The 16,173-nt window shown below is 37.7% G+C and overlaps 1 protein-coding gene across 1 annotated transcript in view; it reads left to right on the top strand.

Annotated features, from left to right (window-relative positions):
- The window catches only part of PKHD1 (PKHD1 ciliary IPT domain containing fibrocystin/polyductin), a 499,663-nt gene that overhangs the window by 430,944 nt on the left and 52,546 nt on the right, over positions 1-16,173 (top strand). Inside the window, 2 exon segments of the mRNA XM_077162050.1 lie at positions 11,073-11,208; positions 12,168-12,255. Coding sequence (XP_077018165.1) covers positions 11,073-11,208; positions 12,168-12,255 — 224 coding nt within the window.

Raw genomic sequence — 16,173 nt, 5'->3', positions numbered from 1 at the left:
TGATACATACACAACTATGTGATGATATTGTGAGCCATAGATTGTACATTTTTGTATGAACTGTATGGTGTATGAAGATATCTCAATAAAAACATTAAGAAAGAAAAAATCTGAACACTGAGGGTAATGGAAATAATTCTGCCTATAAGGCTTGGGGAAGGAATTTTTTAATGTTTTTTTTATTGTTAAATGTAACATATATACAAAGAAAAGAGAAAAAAGCAATGATTTTCAAGTATACTTCAATCAGTAGGTACAGAACAGATTTCAGAGTTTGTTATGAGTTACCATTCCACTATTTCATATTTTTCCTTCTAGCTGCTCCAAAGGAGGTTAGAAGCCTCCTTAGCTTCCTGGAGGCTAGAAGAAAGATTTTTTTTCTTTTTTATGAAAAGTAACATATATACTAAAAAGCAGTAACTTTCAAAACACATCACAACAATTAGTTGTAGAACAGATTTCAGAGTTTGGTATGGGTTACAATTCCACTATTTTATGTTTTTACTTCTAGCTCCTCTAAGGTACTGGAGACTAAAAGAAATATTAATTTAATAATTCAGCAACCGTACTCGTTTGTTAAACCCTACCTTCTCTATGTAACTCCACCTCCACCTTTGGTCTTTCTCCCACTGTTTGGGCTATGCCCATTCTGCCTTTTTCATGTTGTGAGAAACTGTTGATTACATGGGATGGGGGATGGAACTATTTGATGTTCTAGAGAGGCTGGACCCTCTACATTTCAGGACTTATCTGGTCCTAGGACCCATCTGGAGGTTTTAGGTTTCTGGAAAGTTACCCTAGTGTATGGAACTTTTGTAGAGTCATATATTGCCCTAGGTGTTCTTTAGGATTGGCTGGAATGGTTTTGGTTGGGGTTTGGCAAGTTATGATAGATAGCAATGTCTAATTGAAGCTTGCATAAGAGTGATGTCCAGAGTAGCCTCTCGACTTTATTTCAACTCTCTCAGCCACTGATACCTTATTTGTTCCACTCCTTTTCCCTCTTTTGGTCAGGATGGAATTCTTGATTCCACAGTGCCAGGGCCAGACTCATCCCCAGGAGTCATCTCTTAGGCCACCAGGGAGAATTTCACCCCTGGATGTCATGTTCCATGCAGACGGGAGGGCAATGATTTCACTTGCAGGATTTGGCTTAGAGAGAGAGGGGCCACATCTGAGCAACAGAAGTGGTCCTCCAGAAGTAACTCTCAGGCATAGCTATAGGTAGGCTAAGTCTCTCTGCCGTATATATAAGCTTCACAAGAGCAAACCTCCAGATCAAAGGCTTTGCCCATTAATTTGAATGTCCCTAATGTTTGACACAGTATCAGGAGTTTCCCTGGTGGTAAAGTTTAATAGTTCCATATATTTTTTTCCCATCCCTGGAGAAGGAATTTATATTTAAGAAAGTTTTGGAGGGATTAATAGGAATTTACTAGGCTAAAACAGTGACCCTGATGGGGTTTTATTTAATGTAGGATTATAAAGCCCCTGAAAAGATACCTTTGTAAATTGTGTAAGGCACTACCATCTTCTCTGTCACCTATATTTATGGAGCAGTCCTGTTTCATACCTGGAATGTACTTTGTGCTGTCATCCCGATTCTGTGCAAGCTTGTATTTTGCATTTCTCCACCAGATTTCTTTCAAATACACATTATAGAAGTAAACTTACCTGAATTTTTTCCACAAGTTTAGTAAATGAAGACATATATGAAGGGCACACAGAGAGAATGGCAAGTGCAAATAACTCTCGCTTTTCTAGATTGTGATAGGCAAGTGTTGAATTGAGCAGCCCTAGTTTATCTAAGGTGTTGATCTTGAGGTTTAGACTAAGAGTTATGAATCCAAATTTTTATCAGATGCAAAGAGTTGGAGATAGACTCATGTTCCCCACAAAAGACTAACCCTGTGAACAATTGACCCAATTAGGGTAAATTCCTAAGCTCAGGTCATGTGGGTATGAACCCATTTGTAAATAGGAGCTGTGAAGATGTTGTTAGCTAAGGCATGGCCAGACTGAATGAGGTGGGCCTTACCCCAGTATAGCTGAAGTCCTTATAAGCAAAGGAAATTAGACATAGAAATAAAAACCAGAAGTCAGTGGAAATCAGAGGAGCAGATGCAAGGAGAGAGAGAATGTCATGTGAGGGAGGATTGCCGGAACACTACAGACTGGGGGAAACAAATTCTTGCCCATTTCTTGATGTTGGACTTCTAAACTCTAAAACTGTGGAGGTGAAATTTCTGATTTTTTAGCCAGCATCTTATATGATATTTGTCATAGCAGCCCTGGAAAACTCAGACACACAAAAAAATTAAAATGATATCCCAGTCTGAGAAAATAAGAACTTATCATGATGTTCAGGAAACAAATATAAAACTAACGATATCACAAGTGCATACTGTTTGGTTATCGAGGGTTTTAGATGGATATTCCATAAAAACATATTGCCACCACTGGAAGAGTAGACTCAAATACAGTACATTTTGAGTTGATATTTGTTCCCTGAAATAGGTGAAATTATTTAAGTTCTGGTATGATTTACTCAATGACTTTTTAGAATACACATATTCCTTTTAATCATTTTGAAATTGCGGCTTTTTAATCTTAATTGTAGTAGTGGTAATAAGTGAGCAATTAATATTTAATGAATAGCAATTACTTCTATACAACCATGTCCAGTGGATGTGGGACTTTACTGAAGTAAAATATAAAAGCAAAAGGTGATGTCTTTTCACTTTTGGGCATATTCAACTAGTACATTGATTGTACAGAGAGCAACCTATCTGAATGAAAGATTAGCCAGTGTTTTGTATTATAGTTTCCCTTTGTGTATGATGGAAATATATGCTTCTTTGCCCTGTTTTACAGTGATATGTATGGAATATATGAAAGAAAAATTGAAGGAATTTTGTTCTCAATTCTGATTGGTTTGAAGACTTTGGGGAATTTTTAATTTAGAATTAAATTAAATATTAAATTTAAAAATTACTTGTAGTGGTATTTTTTGCTTATAATATAGTAAACCTTGAATATTTTTTACCAATCATCAAACCTTCACCATGGTGGTGATCTTCTTTCAATAATATGTATGATCATATGGAATCAGGAATTTGGAAAAAAAGGCTAATATGTCTTCGTTTATGTTTAAATTTATTTTCTCTGCTATTGCTTGATTTCATTAGATCCCACCGAGGTTTCATAAGTATATTGTATGTGTGAGTAATTAGAGAGAAAAAGGGTCAGACTATTGCCAAATTTTATTTAGAATTTATCATACTGAGTTTTCCAGTAAGTCATCATTACAAAATGCCAGAGTCGAAACAAGAGGTATCACAGAGGAAAATCAGCAAAGAGAATGGACCTGGCACAGTTTGGGCACACACTATCATTCTATCTTGAGGAAGTGAGACAGCTTCAGGGGAAAAATCACTTTTATTTATTGCCTACCATCCATCATAGCTTCCACTTGCAACTCTCGTATTTCAGATTTTAATAAAAACTTGCCTAAAATCTATGTTATAATAGAGATTTTCTGTTGGGATGTATTATATCTATATTGCTTTCTGTTTCTCTAGTATTTTAAGGGAGATTTCTAGACTTAAGGCAAATCTGCAGCTAAGGGAATGCCACTTCTTAAATATGTCTGCATAAATTTCTACAGTATAAGAAACACAATGTTTGATGGAATTGAGTAAAGGCTAGCAAGGTTTCTCAAGGCCCTAAGAATTGAACAGTACAAAGAAAAAATCCCAAATCCCTGCACAGGCCCCCAAATTTCTTTCAGTTTTGATCATAGTCTACTGGGAATTCCAGTGAGCTCACAAGAGAGCCATTGACAAGCTAATGAATTGACCTTGAGACACCGAAGAGTGCAGAGACTCAACCCTTTCATTTGAAAGCATTGAGGGAGTTCTCAGATGTTCACTTTTGTTTATTTATTGGGGTTGTATGGATTTTAGCAGCGTGAGACAGAGCTGGACACTTGTTTTTCAAGGAAAGTGCTACCTGTTTTCAAGAATCTGCCTACTTCTTAGTGGGGAGAAACAATTGTCATTTACTTTTAAAAGAAACAATGAACCCAAGTGAAGAGTATTGAAAATCGAGGAATCCCAGTTAATGCTACCATTTTTCTTAAACCTGCCTAGCCTAGTGTGCTTTATACTCTAACTTGGCCTGCCTTTTATTTTCTATGAGTTCTTCCTGTCCTAGTTCTTGTTCTATGCTGTTTTATTTAATTTATTTTTCAAGTTTTGCAAAAGCCATTCATAGAAGAAAGGAAGACCAAAGTATGCGCAAAGGTTTTAATATATGTTATTTCATTTAATCCTTGAACAATCCAATGAGGGAACAATTATAATCTCTACTTCACGTATAAGAATTCTGAATTTCAGAGAAGTTGAGCAACTTGTCCAAGTCAGACAGCTTCTCAGTGCAAAACCTATATTAAATTTAGACCAACCTGACCTTGAAAATGAAGTCTTTCTTTTTGCAGTGCTGTTCAATAATTTTATCAAAGTATTACATGCCCATGATTAAAAATTAGATCATATTAAGGGATTATAGTTGCAGCCACTACATCCACTCCCTCTGCTATCCCTCTCTATTCCCTGTCTTCTTCTACAGAAGCAACTACTTTCAACATGTTTAGCTATTTCTTCTGGTTGTTAACCCTATACATGGAAAGACAATGCTTATATATGTTTTATCTACTCAAAGTAGGCATATTTTCTTTAGGTAATAGGTAAAATTTACCTTTCTTATGTAGTTCTTTTCTTACTCTCCCTTCTCTGCTTCATTCTTTCAAAATAGAAAGTAACCAGTTCCTTTCTTGTCACCCGTGAACCTCATCCCCATATTCTCTGATGTGTGATGCCTCTAATTTCCAGGACTTTCCAGTTCTGCAGATTAACTTGGCCTCTCCTGGTCCTCATCCTTCTCTAGAGGCACATGGACTTTAGTCTTCTCTCCTTGGTGCAGTCAGCTTCATGAAACTTTCTGTTTTCCCAAGCTTTTTTGACCTTGGTTCCCAGTTATTATCTCCTCACCTCTCTTCTTTATCCTTGTGGGTTTACATCATTTTTATTCCTCTAAGTAATTTCAGTGGAGTCTATAGAGGAAGCTGATCTAAATACATGTGTTCAGTCTGTCATAAACTGGGAGGTAATAAGTTTGAGTTATTTTAAGGAGCTCAATTTATGGTAATTTGTCATGCAGCGATAGAAAACTGACATGCTGTGTCACATAAAGCCCTTTATTTAACCACATTTCCATGAACCTTGGGCCATGAAAAGTTTCAGTGAGGGGGTAACATGAAATTATTGGAGTGTATATCTGGTTTTGCATATGGGTACTTGTCACATTAGTGGCTTTGGGAGTCTTTTTCTGCATAAGAAGTATCCTATCAAGCTGACTCAGAAGAGAGGGAAACTAGGAAATAAGAGGTGAGACAAAGCTATTGATTTTCAGTCTCATTTGACATTTTCACTTCTACAACCTCTCTCTGCCTTCTGGGCACCTGCTTTTCAGGATATTTCAGTTTTGAGTATGCAAGCACAGAATCTTTCTATCAATACAGGAGAATATTCTTTTCAAGCCAAGCCATAACTGGCATAATGTTCATCACAGATGAAATTCCTGAACTTTCAGCTTGTCTCTTTCCTTACCTTGGCAAAACCACAGCTTTGCCATTAAATAATGTTTCTACACAACTTTTTCTCTTTGTACTATACAAATTGGTGGGTGGAAAAATTATCAGGATATTGTTTCATATATGAGGCTTTTTGTAATAGAATGAGAGGTTCTGCATAAGCAAGCTTTTCATACAATTGAAAATTGCTTCTTTAATCACTGGCATTTGTAAAAAGCCTTCAGTTCTTGTCTTACATTAAAAAAAAAGAAACAGATCACATATTATCCTGCCTTATTAAATGAATGATAATGGAGACCATTCACATTTTTATTGATGATTCATGGTCATCATTAAAACTATCATTTATTTCACAGGCTTGTTTCTTCAGTGATGCCCTTGGGTACTATTGCCTTACTCTAGACGACCCCAGACCACTATACCTTTGATTCTTGTTTTTTGGCTGTTTTTTCTGCTATTTTCCTTGTGAACAGGATGTTGATAGTAATCTATTCCTGTTGTTGACATAGCTGCATCCAGCACTTGCCTGCACTCATGCACATGTAGCTCTAATTCCAAAATTGTTTTCCTGAAACCACCCTATCTTAGAATTAAATAATCTAAGATTTATGAGTATATATGGTGAAGTCCTACATAAGTATAATAAAGACATATGAAGCCTACATTTCAATGTTTTTATTCCCCAAATATTAATCGAATAGCAATTATGTTTAAAAAATTGTATGGCTCGTGAGATAATCTAGAGATTTAAAAATTAATAGTCAAAACAAACATTTACTCAATTATGTAACAGGAATATTCTATATTATATTATAATATAATTATATTGTATTCTATATCTCATTATTCTATATCTACTACAATGAAATCAATAATTCAATATGAACCAGTCTAACCACTAATCCGTCTTTTTTCATAAAATGAACTTGAGGATATTTTTATCTTTATAATGTCTATTACATGGTCAAGACTTCATTGTTATATCTCCCACAGTATCTAAGCATAGCGCCACAAACAATAAATGGTCATTAACTATTCGTTGCAAATAGTGAAATTTGGCTGGTTTGGCTTCTCCTATCTTTTAGCAGTCCCATGTAACCAATATTCTGTATTAAATCTCCTCTATGGGAAAAATCTGGAGTGGCTTCTGTTTTCCTAGCAGAAAACAGTCCTATCTGACTGCTACAGTACCCTGCGACAAATGGGGTTTTTAAATTATTCTGTGTATGGTAAAAAAATGCAGAGTTCAGAGTTTTCATTCTCCTTTATAAGATATTCATGCGAAATTAATTATAAAATATTATTTAAATGATTTACAAACCAAAATATGTAAGCTTCTGTCCTCCCAATTTTTACTTACAATTGACTTCCCTGGAAGATGTGCCACAACTATTCTGTTTAATATATCCTGGGCATACTTCAACCTACATCTAGGCTTATTCAAATCCCAATTTGAAATAGATAATTCCAAAACATCACTGCAGTGGGCAGATCTTGAAGAGGGCTCCATGCTTGCAATTGGCCAAACCAAAAGGGTTGCTAACTTTCGAGAGGCATTTAGTGACCTAAGAGCAGAAGTGCATGATGGGTACTGACTTGGCATTGTGTTTCTATGGTAACACTTATTGGGTATTTTCAGTGTGCCAGGCTCAGAACCGCTATATCACAGTGTCAAAAAGAAACTGTTAGATCATCAGATATTGCTTTCCTCCTAGGAGCTGACAGCCACTGAGGGCATCTGGCTAGATTTAAGAGGGAGTAGAAGGACCATGAAATTTAAGTAAAATGTTATATTTCAAGCCAGGAAAGTCACTCTTGTCTTACAGATTGTATAGAAGGGTATTCCTGAGGGGCGGAGGTCATGGTATTTTATTTATCTCAGAGTGCCTTCAACAACATTTTGTACATAGTAGGAACATCAACAGATGTTTATTAAACTGAATTGACTAGAAAGCCTATTTTACTCTTGCAGGGTTCAGAACCTAGAAACTCTTTTGACACATCTACACTATGTGAAACAACAGAGATTGGAAATGCTTAGGACTCCCTGGAATGCTTAATCAAACTTGAGGTGCTTTTGCAGGAGCCTAACTTTGTAGCTTTTAAGAGGAGAAGGTTGAAGAATTGAGAAACTACGGTATTAATTATCCCCTTACCACCTACTCCCCCAGCTTAAGTCTTATACAGAGCCAGCTCATACAAGCAGCATTTATTTGTTTTTGGCTTTGTCTTGCAAATGGAAATCTCCCCCTCCTCTATAGGGAGAACTTTTAAGAGCTGAAAGATTAAAAAGCAAGAGCTGGAGTAGAGAGTGATGATTGCTGAACTGGGAAATTCTGCATTCTCTTTATCTTTCTTTTTTAGTCTGCACTTAATATTGAAGGGAAAATATTTCTTTCACATACATGACTAGGTACTGAAAACTGTTAAACAGTGGTTGAAACTGGGAGGATTGGAGGGAACTTTCCTCCCCCATTTTTTAAAAGTTTGGCTGTAAGTCCTTCTGCCTGCAGGCTACAGTCGCATTAGTGGTTGGAAATTGGATAACGACAGCACAATGACAAATCCAGGTTGCTTGCAATAAGTTGCTAATCCCTTTGCTTTAATATCAGAGCAGCATGTAATGATGTTTGGACATCACTCCAGTTTACTGACGACCCCACTGGGGCCAGCAATAGAACCTTACAACTGTCTAACAAGGCGTCAGGTGACTCCCGTCGTCACAGCAACGGACACTGGAATCTAATCTTCCCTCCATCCCTTCTAGCACCCAATAACGCCTAGATTATATAAGTGGCCCATCACTGCTTGGTAACTTGAATCAATTAGCGTTAATTCGCACAATGCTATGATGTATTGTGATCACTTTCATTTCAGGGAAGGGGGAGAAACTGCTATAAGTCACCTAAAATGAGGTTGTCTGTGGTGCTGAGGTATTAATTGGGTGTCCATATTAAATGCAAAAGGAGCCCCCTCATGAAAGGAAAGTGGATGAGTGACTCTCTTGGCTGCTATTGACCTATCAGAAGAAGACAGTGCCCTTTTCCTTTGCTTTTATCTATTACAGTTTTCCCTATTGCGTGTCAAGTTGATGTATTATAAAAAATTCATTTGGTGACCTTTCACCCCCTTAGCAGATTAAACAATTTCACTTTGATGGCATCATTAACAGGACCCTGCATTTAATGATGATTTCTCTAAAAGGCCACGGAGATTCGATTTTAAGCTAACAGATTTATTGCACTATTATAACATATCGTAAAAAACTGTACCACCTACGGTCAGGTTTTAGGATAGAAACTGCTTAAGAGTTTATGTGGAGCTTAAAGTGGTATTACCTTGGGATATACTGCAGCAGCAAGTCTCTGACCTCCAGTGAGATGCTGTTTACATTTAATAAGAGATGTTTGCTCACAATAAACTTTAAAGCACGTCAGGGAAGGGTCTTTCAGTGGATGCTCAGGCAGTTGGTTCCCATCCCTGAGTCTCTAGACATCAGCGTACTTATGTCAGAATCTTTGATGGAGTCTCAGTTTACTGCTTGCCCACATCCCATTTCCTCATCAGAAAGCATTTAAGGAATAGGTTAAGGAGAAATAAGACCTGGTAATGGCACTAGAATTTCCTAATCTCCGGAGATCCCTAGAAACATACAATAGATAGCATGGATTTAAAAACTCCTATTTAAATTGTTCCCTTGAAAAAAGGAAAGGAGACTTGCCCACTCAGACTAAGCAAAGTCATGAGTGATGATTGAGCTATTATATGTTGAATTCTCAGTGAATGGCTCTAGGTAGAGGCTAGGTAGCTGGCAGTTGAGAAAGGGGGTCCTTAGAATGAAATATCCCCACTCTGCCCCCATTTCCAGGGATTCTCCAGGGAGAAGGAAATTGCCACCTACTGAAGCATTGTATTTCCTGATCCACTGTACTTGCTCTTTGCTCTTCCTAAAAAATACTCTTTTAAGACTGATTTTTCCCTTTAGTTTCTATGCACCTTTCATGATAAAGAAAAGCTTCTCCTTTCCTCCTCACATAGAAAAACACAATAAGTTGAGAAATAAAGTAGCTGAATATAGTGGACTCACAAATATTTAATTAGGAGTAGAGCAGGTTTATTTATTTATTTATTTAATCAAAGCCTTGTTAGACCTGGCCTAGGCTGTTTTGAGGATGTCACTAATGAATAGTCTATATTAGGGTTATATATACATTTAATTGCCAAATATCTATTGAGTGCCTACTGTAAGTAATATACAATAGGTTTAATGGAACAAATGATGTATAATGTACTTTTTTGGGGGGGCATGGGCAGGCACTGGGAATCAAACCCGGGTCTCTGGCATGGCAGCTGAGAACTCTGCCACTGAGCCACTGTGGCCTGCCCCTATAATGTACTTTTAATAAAGCTAGTTGGTCATAAAAATATCAAAAGTCTGGGGGAAAAGGTGTTTGGAGGTATCACGGATTATGTATTCATTTTATATTTATTCCAATTGTATTGCTAAGTCACACTAGTGATTAATGAGCTCAGATGAGGTGAGAGATAATATAACTCATTGGTTACCGGTTCCAGAACTTGGTCATGCAGCAATTAGTTGTAAGATCTATGACAAGTTCCATAAACCACTCAATTTCTTCATATATACTGTGAGATTATATGAGTGATGTTTTAAAGATGCAATGAATTAATACGTGAAAAACTTAGTATAGTACCTGGTTTAAAATTTCAATGAATGTTAATTATAAGTATTATTCTCTCTGATGTATTCATGCAATTAAAATAAATTGATCAATTTATTATACAGTTATGGAACTTATACAATTATGGAACCTACTTAGCGCAAGGCACACTATGGAGAATATAAATATGAAAATATTGTGATGATTTAATGAGCCATAGCACCTAAAACAGTAGCCTGCTGGAGCCAACTCATGGGCATTTCTTCTCAACTCTGTTTGGTGATGTCATGTTGGTAACTTGGATTTGGCTATGGTAGGAGTATTTATACCATGGAAATTGGAAAACACTAAAAATCAGGGTCTTTCCTTTGGAAAACTGATTTATCATCATGCTACTGACATGTCCCTGCCCCCAAAGTATTTTAGTCTAAGTTCCTCATTGAAGCTCTTTTGGCAGATCTTAATAAACAGTGATAAAATTTAAATTCATAATTTATATTCTTCTCCAACAAAGGATGGTATCCTTGCCATCCTTTATTATGGCAAAGCAAGTTTATCAAACTGATATATAACTACTCTTTGATTTAAGGTCACATTTACTGCAAAGTATAGTAACTTCCTTGATGCATAGGCAGATGCAAGTATTTATTACTGGTAATAATGTTTTATGAAAACTGGCCTTTGCAATGATATTTGTAATCTTAGGGCATTTGTCCTTTTTATTTTTCATGTGACAGAAATACCAGCAGTTTCAAAACTGGGAACTTGATATATATTCGGCCCTATACTCTCTCAATCCTAATCCAGCCTTCTGATGGAGAGGTGGGAAAAGAGCTTCCAGTACAGCCACAGCTTGTTTTTCTGGATAAGCAGGTGATGCATTTATGGGCAACAATCTTTTTTTTAGAGCTGGACATGTTCTCAGCATATGTTTTACATTCCATCATCATTAATACATTTTTACAGTGTCCTATTTGTGAAATTTGCTGCACTTATAACTTCTAACTACTTCCTTCACCCTCCTATTTCAATTTGCTTTTCCCCTGTTTTCTGTGAATGTTCAGAATTTGATCAACAGTGAAAATACAATTCTGATACGTCTCCTTCCCAAATAAATTTTTGACCTGGGTCTTTCATATTTTCTCTGAAATCCAGTCTTCTCAAAGAATATATCCAAAGAGGCCTTTTCATATGCTAATGAAAATAACCTATAGTCTTATGTGCATCATAGTTTCATGTTATTTTAAATTATTTCTCTTATATGTGGTTAAGGAAATCATCAAGAGGTTTTGGTGCTTAATATTAATTTCATTCTCCATGCCTTTTGATTCTTTTTTATCTTTTCTATACTTCCAAGGGGAAAGTGAGATATGATTGTTGAATCATGTTTTGCTTTTTACTTTAAAAATTTGTCCCTTGTTGTGTTGCAGAGAGAGAGAAGGTCATGGGACTGAGATCCATATTTGGAAACTTGAAACTTGACAGTTTGGATCTAATTTGGCCCTCACTCAACCTGCTCCTGCTTTTTCCCTTAATCTTTCCTTTCTTATTAATTTTTAATATATGATGCCACTCTCCTATAAACTCACCTTTCCTTTTCCCTCTTCACTGCCTGTCCCAACTTTTCCTGCAGAAATCTCCCTTCTCTTCTCTCAATGAGGTAATTTTGATATACACTTACCTTGAGAGAGAAAACATTGATTTATCATTTTCCTTTCTTATTTCTACTGAATATATGCTTTATAAACATTTCTGTCTGAATTCTCTTCTTTTTTAGATAAATTTACAGCAATCTTTTCTGAATTCAACCTTTCCTTTTTTATTATTTCCAGAATAGGAGAGTGGAGTTCTTGGGACCCTCTCTGAAGCCTTGGGCAATTTCAGCTTCTCTGGAAGGGATGTCAGATTCAGTCCTGAAAGGTAAATATCTTTGGCTTTCAGAGATCTGCTATTAACACTCCTGTACAGAAAATGTTTGCACCCCATTAGAATTCATAGTCAAGTCTCTAACACGCTATTTAGTAGGTGATTTGAAAGGACCCTCTCATCCCAGTCTTCAGTGATAGTGTCTGTGAAGAGGAAGATTAGGCTGACAGTAAATACCTATGGTGTCATCTCTTGCTTCCCCTGCCCCGGCATGAGAAATATCAGTAGTCTTGCCAGTATCCCCAATATTGTGTAAGAAAATGGCATGGAATCTTAGGTTGCATCTCAAATCCCAATTTTGCTAAATAATTAGTCACTCTGAGGCACAATTCTTTGGCACAGTGTCTTGAACTGGCCCTGGGACCAATTCACCAGGTACAGGGTGGTTTCTATGGGGAAATAGAAACACTTGCTTTCAGCCTTGTGAAGAATAAATGAAATGATAAATGCAAAGCATCTGACCCAGAGCAGACACTCAGAATTAATTTTCCCCACACCACTTTTCTCTGCCATCTCTTTCTTTCATCCTCCATCCCAGCACCACTGACAGTTCCATCTACTTTCCCCGGAGCCTGTATATCAAATTCAAAATGGACACGTTGAAAAATGCCAATTCCTAGATTTTTAACCAAGTGTTCTAGTTTGCTAGCTGCTGGAATGCAATACATCAGAGATGGAATGGCTTTTAATAAAAGGGGATTTATTTCATTAGTTCTTCAGAGGAAAAGCAGCTAACTTTCATCTGAGGTTCTTTCTTATGTGGGAAGACTCAGGGTGATCTCTGCTGGCCTTCTCTCCAGGCCTCTGGGTTCCAACAACTTTCCCTAGGGTGACTTCTTTCTGCATCTCCAAAGGCCCGGGCTGAGCTGTGAGTGCTGAGATGAGGTATGCTGAGCTGCTTGGGCTGAGTTACGTTGAGCTCTCTCATTTAAGCACCAGCCAATTAACTCAAACATCATTCATTGCAGCAGGCATGCCTCTTAGCCAACTGCAGATGTAACGAGCAACAGATGAGATTCATGTACCATTGGCTCATGTTCATAGGAACAGAAATAGGCATGTTCACCTGGCCAAATTGACAACTGAATCTAACTACCACACCAAGTTAGTCAGATTACATGTTCTGCACAGGGGCCCAGGGATGTGCATTTTAGTAGGCACCTCTAAGTGAGCTTCAGAATATTCTTTGAGAAAACGAACTAGGCACATGGATGGTAAATTGCTATTAGACATGTCTATTAAATTGCTGATAGGGCCTAACCTAGAGAGAAATAAACAGGTATAACATGGTTTTTATGGGAAGAATGGTTTCTGAGTTTTAAATTCCTGACTACCTGACCCAAAAGAAAATTCTTGAAATACAAATTACTCAGTGGTATAGAGGGTGCTTGCAGCTGACGCTGGTGGACTGTTACAGATGTAGAACTCAGAATCCCCAAGGATAAGTCATGGTGCACTCCCTGGTTTCTCTTGACTTTGTTTGGGAGCTTAAAATGTATGAATTTTTTTATTGTGAAATGGTTAAATAATTATTCATTGTTAATTAATAACTATAATTTTATAAATAATTTTATGTTTTGAAGCAGTACAGAATGTGATCCATGAAAAAATTTTTAAGGAGAATGTGCTTGAGAAACAGAAAGGAGGAAAAAGAGCCTAATGACTGAAGGAGGTATAGGCAGGAGATGAAGCCAAGAGTTGATATTTGGGAGATAGGCTAAGGTCAGACTACAGAGAGCTTTAGAGGCTGCAGTGGGGCGGGGGGGAGGGTTGGGCTGTTCTCTAAGTGAGGTGCATAGCCATTGGAGGGCTTTAAGCAGATTAGTTACAAGGTCTGATATTTAGAAAACCACTCAGCCATATGGAAGGTAGTTTGGAGAATGACAAGAGTGAACCTATGAAACCAGTTGGAAATGATAGCAGAAGTCCAAGCAAAAGTTGATAGTGGAGATTAAAAATGGATTGATAAAAGACATCTTTTAGAGGTAGAATCAACATGATTTACTGACAGAATAGAAGAGCAGAATAAGGGAAACGAGGATAAAAGGCTGACTTTTAGGATTTTGGTCTTAATGTATAAGGTTATTGATGTTGGTGTTATTTCCTAAAATCCTAAAGACTAGAGAAGGAACATAGAACAAGAACTTTGATGAGGAGAAACACAAAACTGTAAGTACAGTCTGGCTGCTGGACTAAATTAAGACACAGAAATTTTGTAGATGTGGTAAAAATTTGAAGACAACAGAAAAGAAAGTGTTCTGGTTTATGATTATTATAGTTTGTGTTCCATGGAAGAGTCAAAAGGACTTATTGTGCTCTTACCTGACCCCTGACCACTCTGCAAATGATTAATCATTGTTCCTATTAAGGACTTTGTGTCTTAGCATGCAATCCAGGGAGCACCTCCCAACACACAGATCTTACCTAAACATCTCAAACTCTGAGAGGATGCACAGAAGGTTCTTCTCCAGATAAGGGAATTCATGGTCATCATAGCATTATGTGTGCTTCCTTCTCATTTGAGGGAGTCAGAATCACAAACATACTCATAACAAAACAGAGAGGAAATATTCATACCAACACAGTCCTCTTATCTATAACTGGTCACATGATCATAACTGCAGTCTTATTTCCCCTTGACAGCCAGGATCAATCACCCCAGACAGAACAGTAATCCCCTTTTGTGCCTGTTGATTCAGTGACATGAGAAGCCCAAAGTGACCAGGTGCAGTCTTAACTTCCAGTTCAATGGAATCATTATTGTGTCTCCTGGTAGGAGCTTTCTTCCTTTTAGAACTAAGACCTATAGACAAAATAGCTTAGGGTTTCAGGGACAGGAAACAAAACCTTTTCTAGTGGATCACTAGGAGTGATAGTGAGTGGTACCACTACCATTTCTACCCCCTTGATTCCTGGACCCATGAATCCCATACAGTGGGCGCTGATTCAGAGCATACACAGCCTCTTGGAGAACATTGCCCTAGGCCTGCAAAGTATTGCCACCTAGTTGGCACTGCACTTGGGTCTTCAAAAGGCCATTCCACCATTCTATCAATCCAACTGCCTCTGGATGATGGGGAACATGGTAAGAACTCCATCAACATGTGCCCATTCCTGTACTTCATTTGCTGCAAAGTAGGTTTCTTGATCAGAGACAATGTTGTGTGGAATACCATGACCGTGGATAAGACATTCCGTAAGTCCATGGATGGAAGCACTGCATGCTGGGAAGGCAAATCATATCCAGATTGTGTGTCTATCCAAGTTAGAACAAATCTCTGCCTCTACCATGATGTAAGTGGTTCAATGTAATCAACCTGCCACCATGTAGCATGCTGATCGCCTTGGGGAATTGTGTCATATCAGGGACTGAGTGTGGGTCTCTGCCTCTGGCAGATTGGGCACTCAGCAGTGGCCTTAGCCAGGTCAGCCGTGGTGAGTGGAAGACCATGTTGATGAACCCACACATAACCTCCATCCCTACCACCATACCTACTTTGTTCATGAGCCCATTGGGCAATGGCAGGAATGGCTGAGGAAAGAGCATGACTTGTATCCATAAGGACAGATCATCTTGTCCACTTGATTATTTAAACCTTTTTCTGCTGAAGTCACCCTCTTATGAGCATTCACATGGGACACAAATATCTTCATGCTCTTTGCCTACTCAGAAAGGTCTATCTATATACCTCTTCCATAGACCTCTTTGTCACCAATTTTCCAATCATGCTTCTTCCAAGTTCCTGACCATCCAGCCAAACCAATACTAACAGCCCATGAGTCACATACAGATGCACCTCTGGCCAATTCTCCTTCCAAGCAAAATGAACAACCAGGTGCACTGCTTGAAGTTCTGCCCATTGGGAGGATTTCCTCTGATCACTGTCCTTTACAGAAATCCCAGAAAGGGCT

The sequence above is a fragment of the Tamandua tetradactyla genome, chromosome 5, assembly GCF_023851605.1.
Source record: "Tamandua tetradactyla isolate mTamTet1 chromosome 5, mTamTet1.pri, whole genome shotgun sequence".
Lineage (NCBI taxonomy): Eukaryota > Metazoa > Chordata > Mammalia > Pilosa > Myrmecophagidae > Tamandua > Tamandua tetradactyla.
This window is presented reverse-complemented; position numbering and strand designations above follow the sequence as displayed.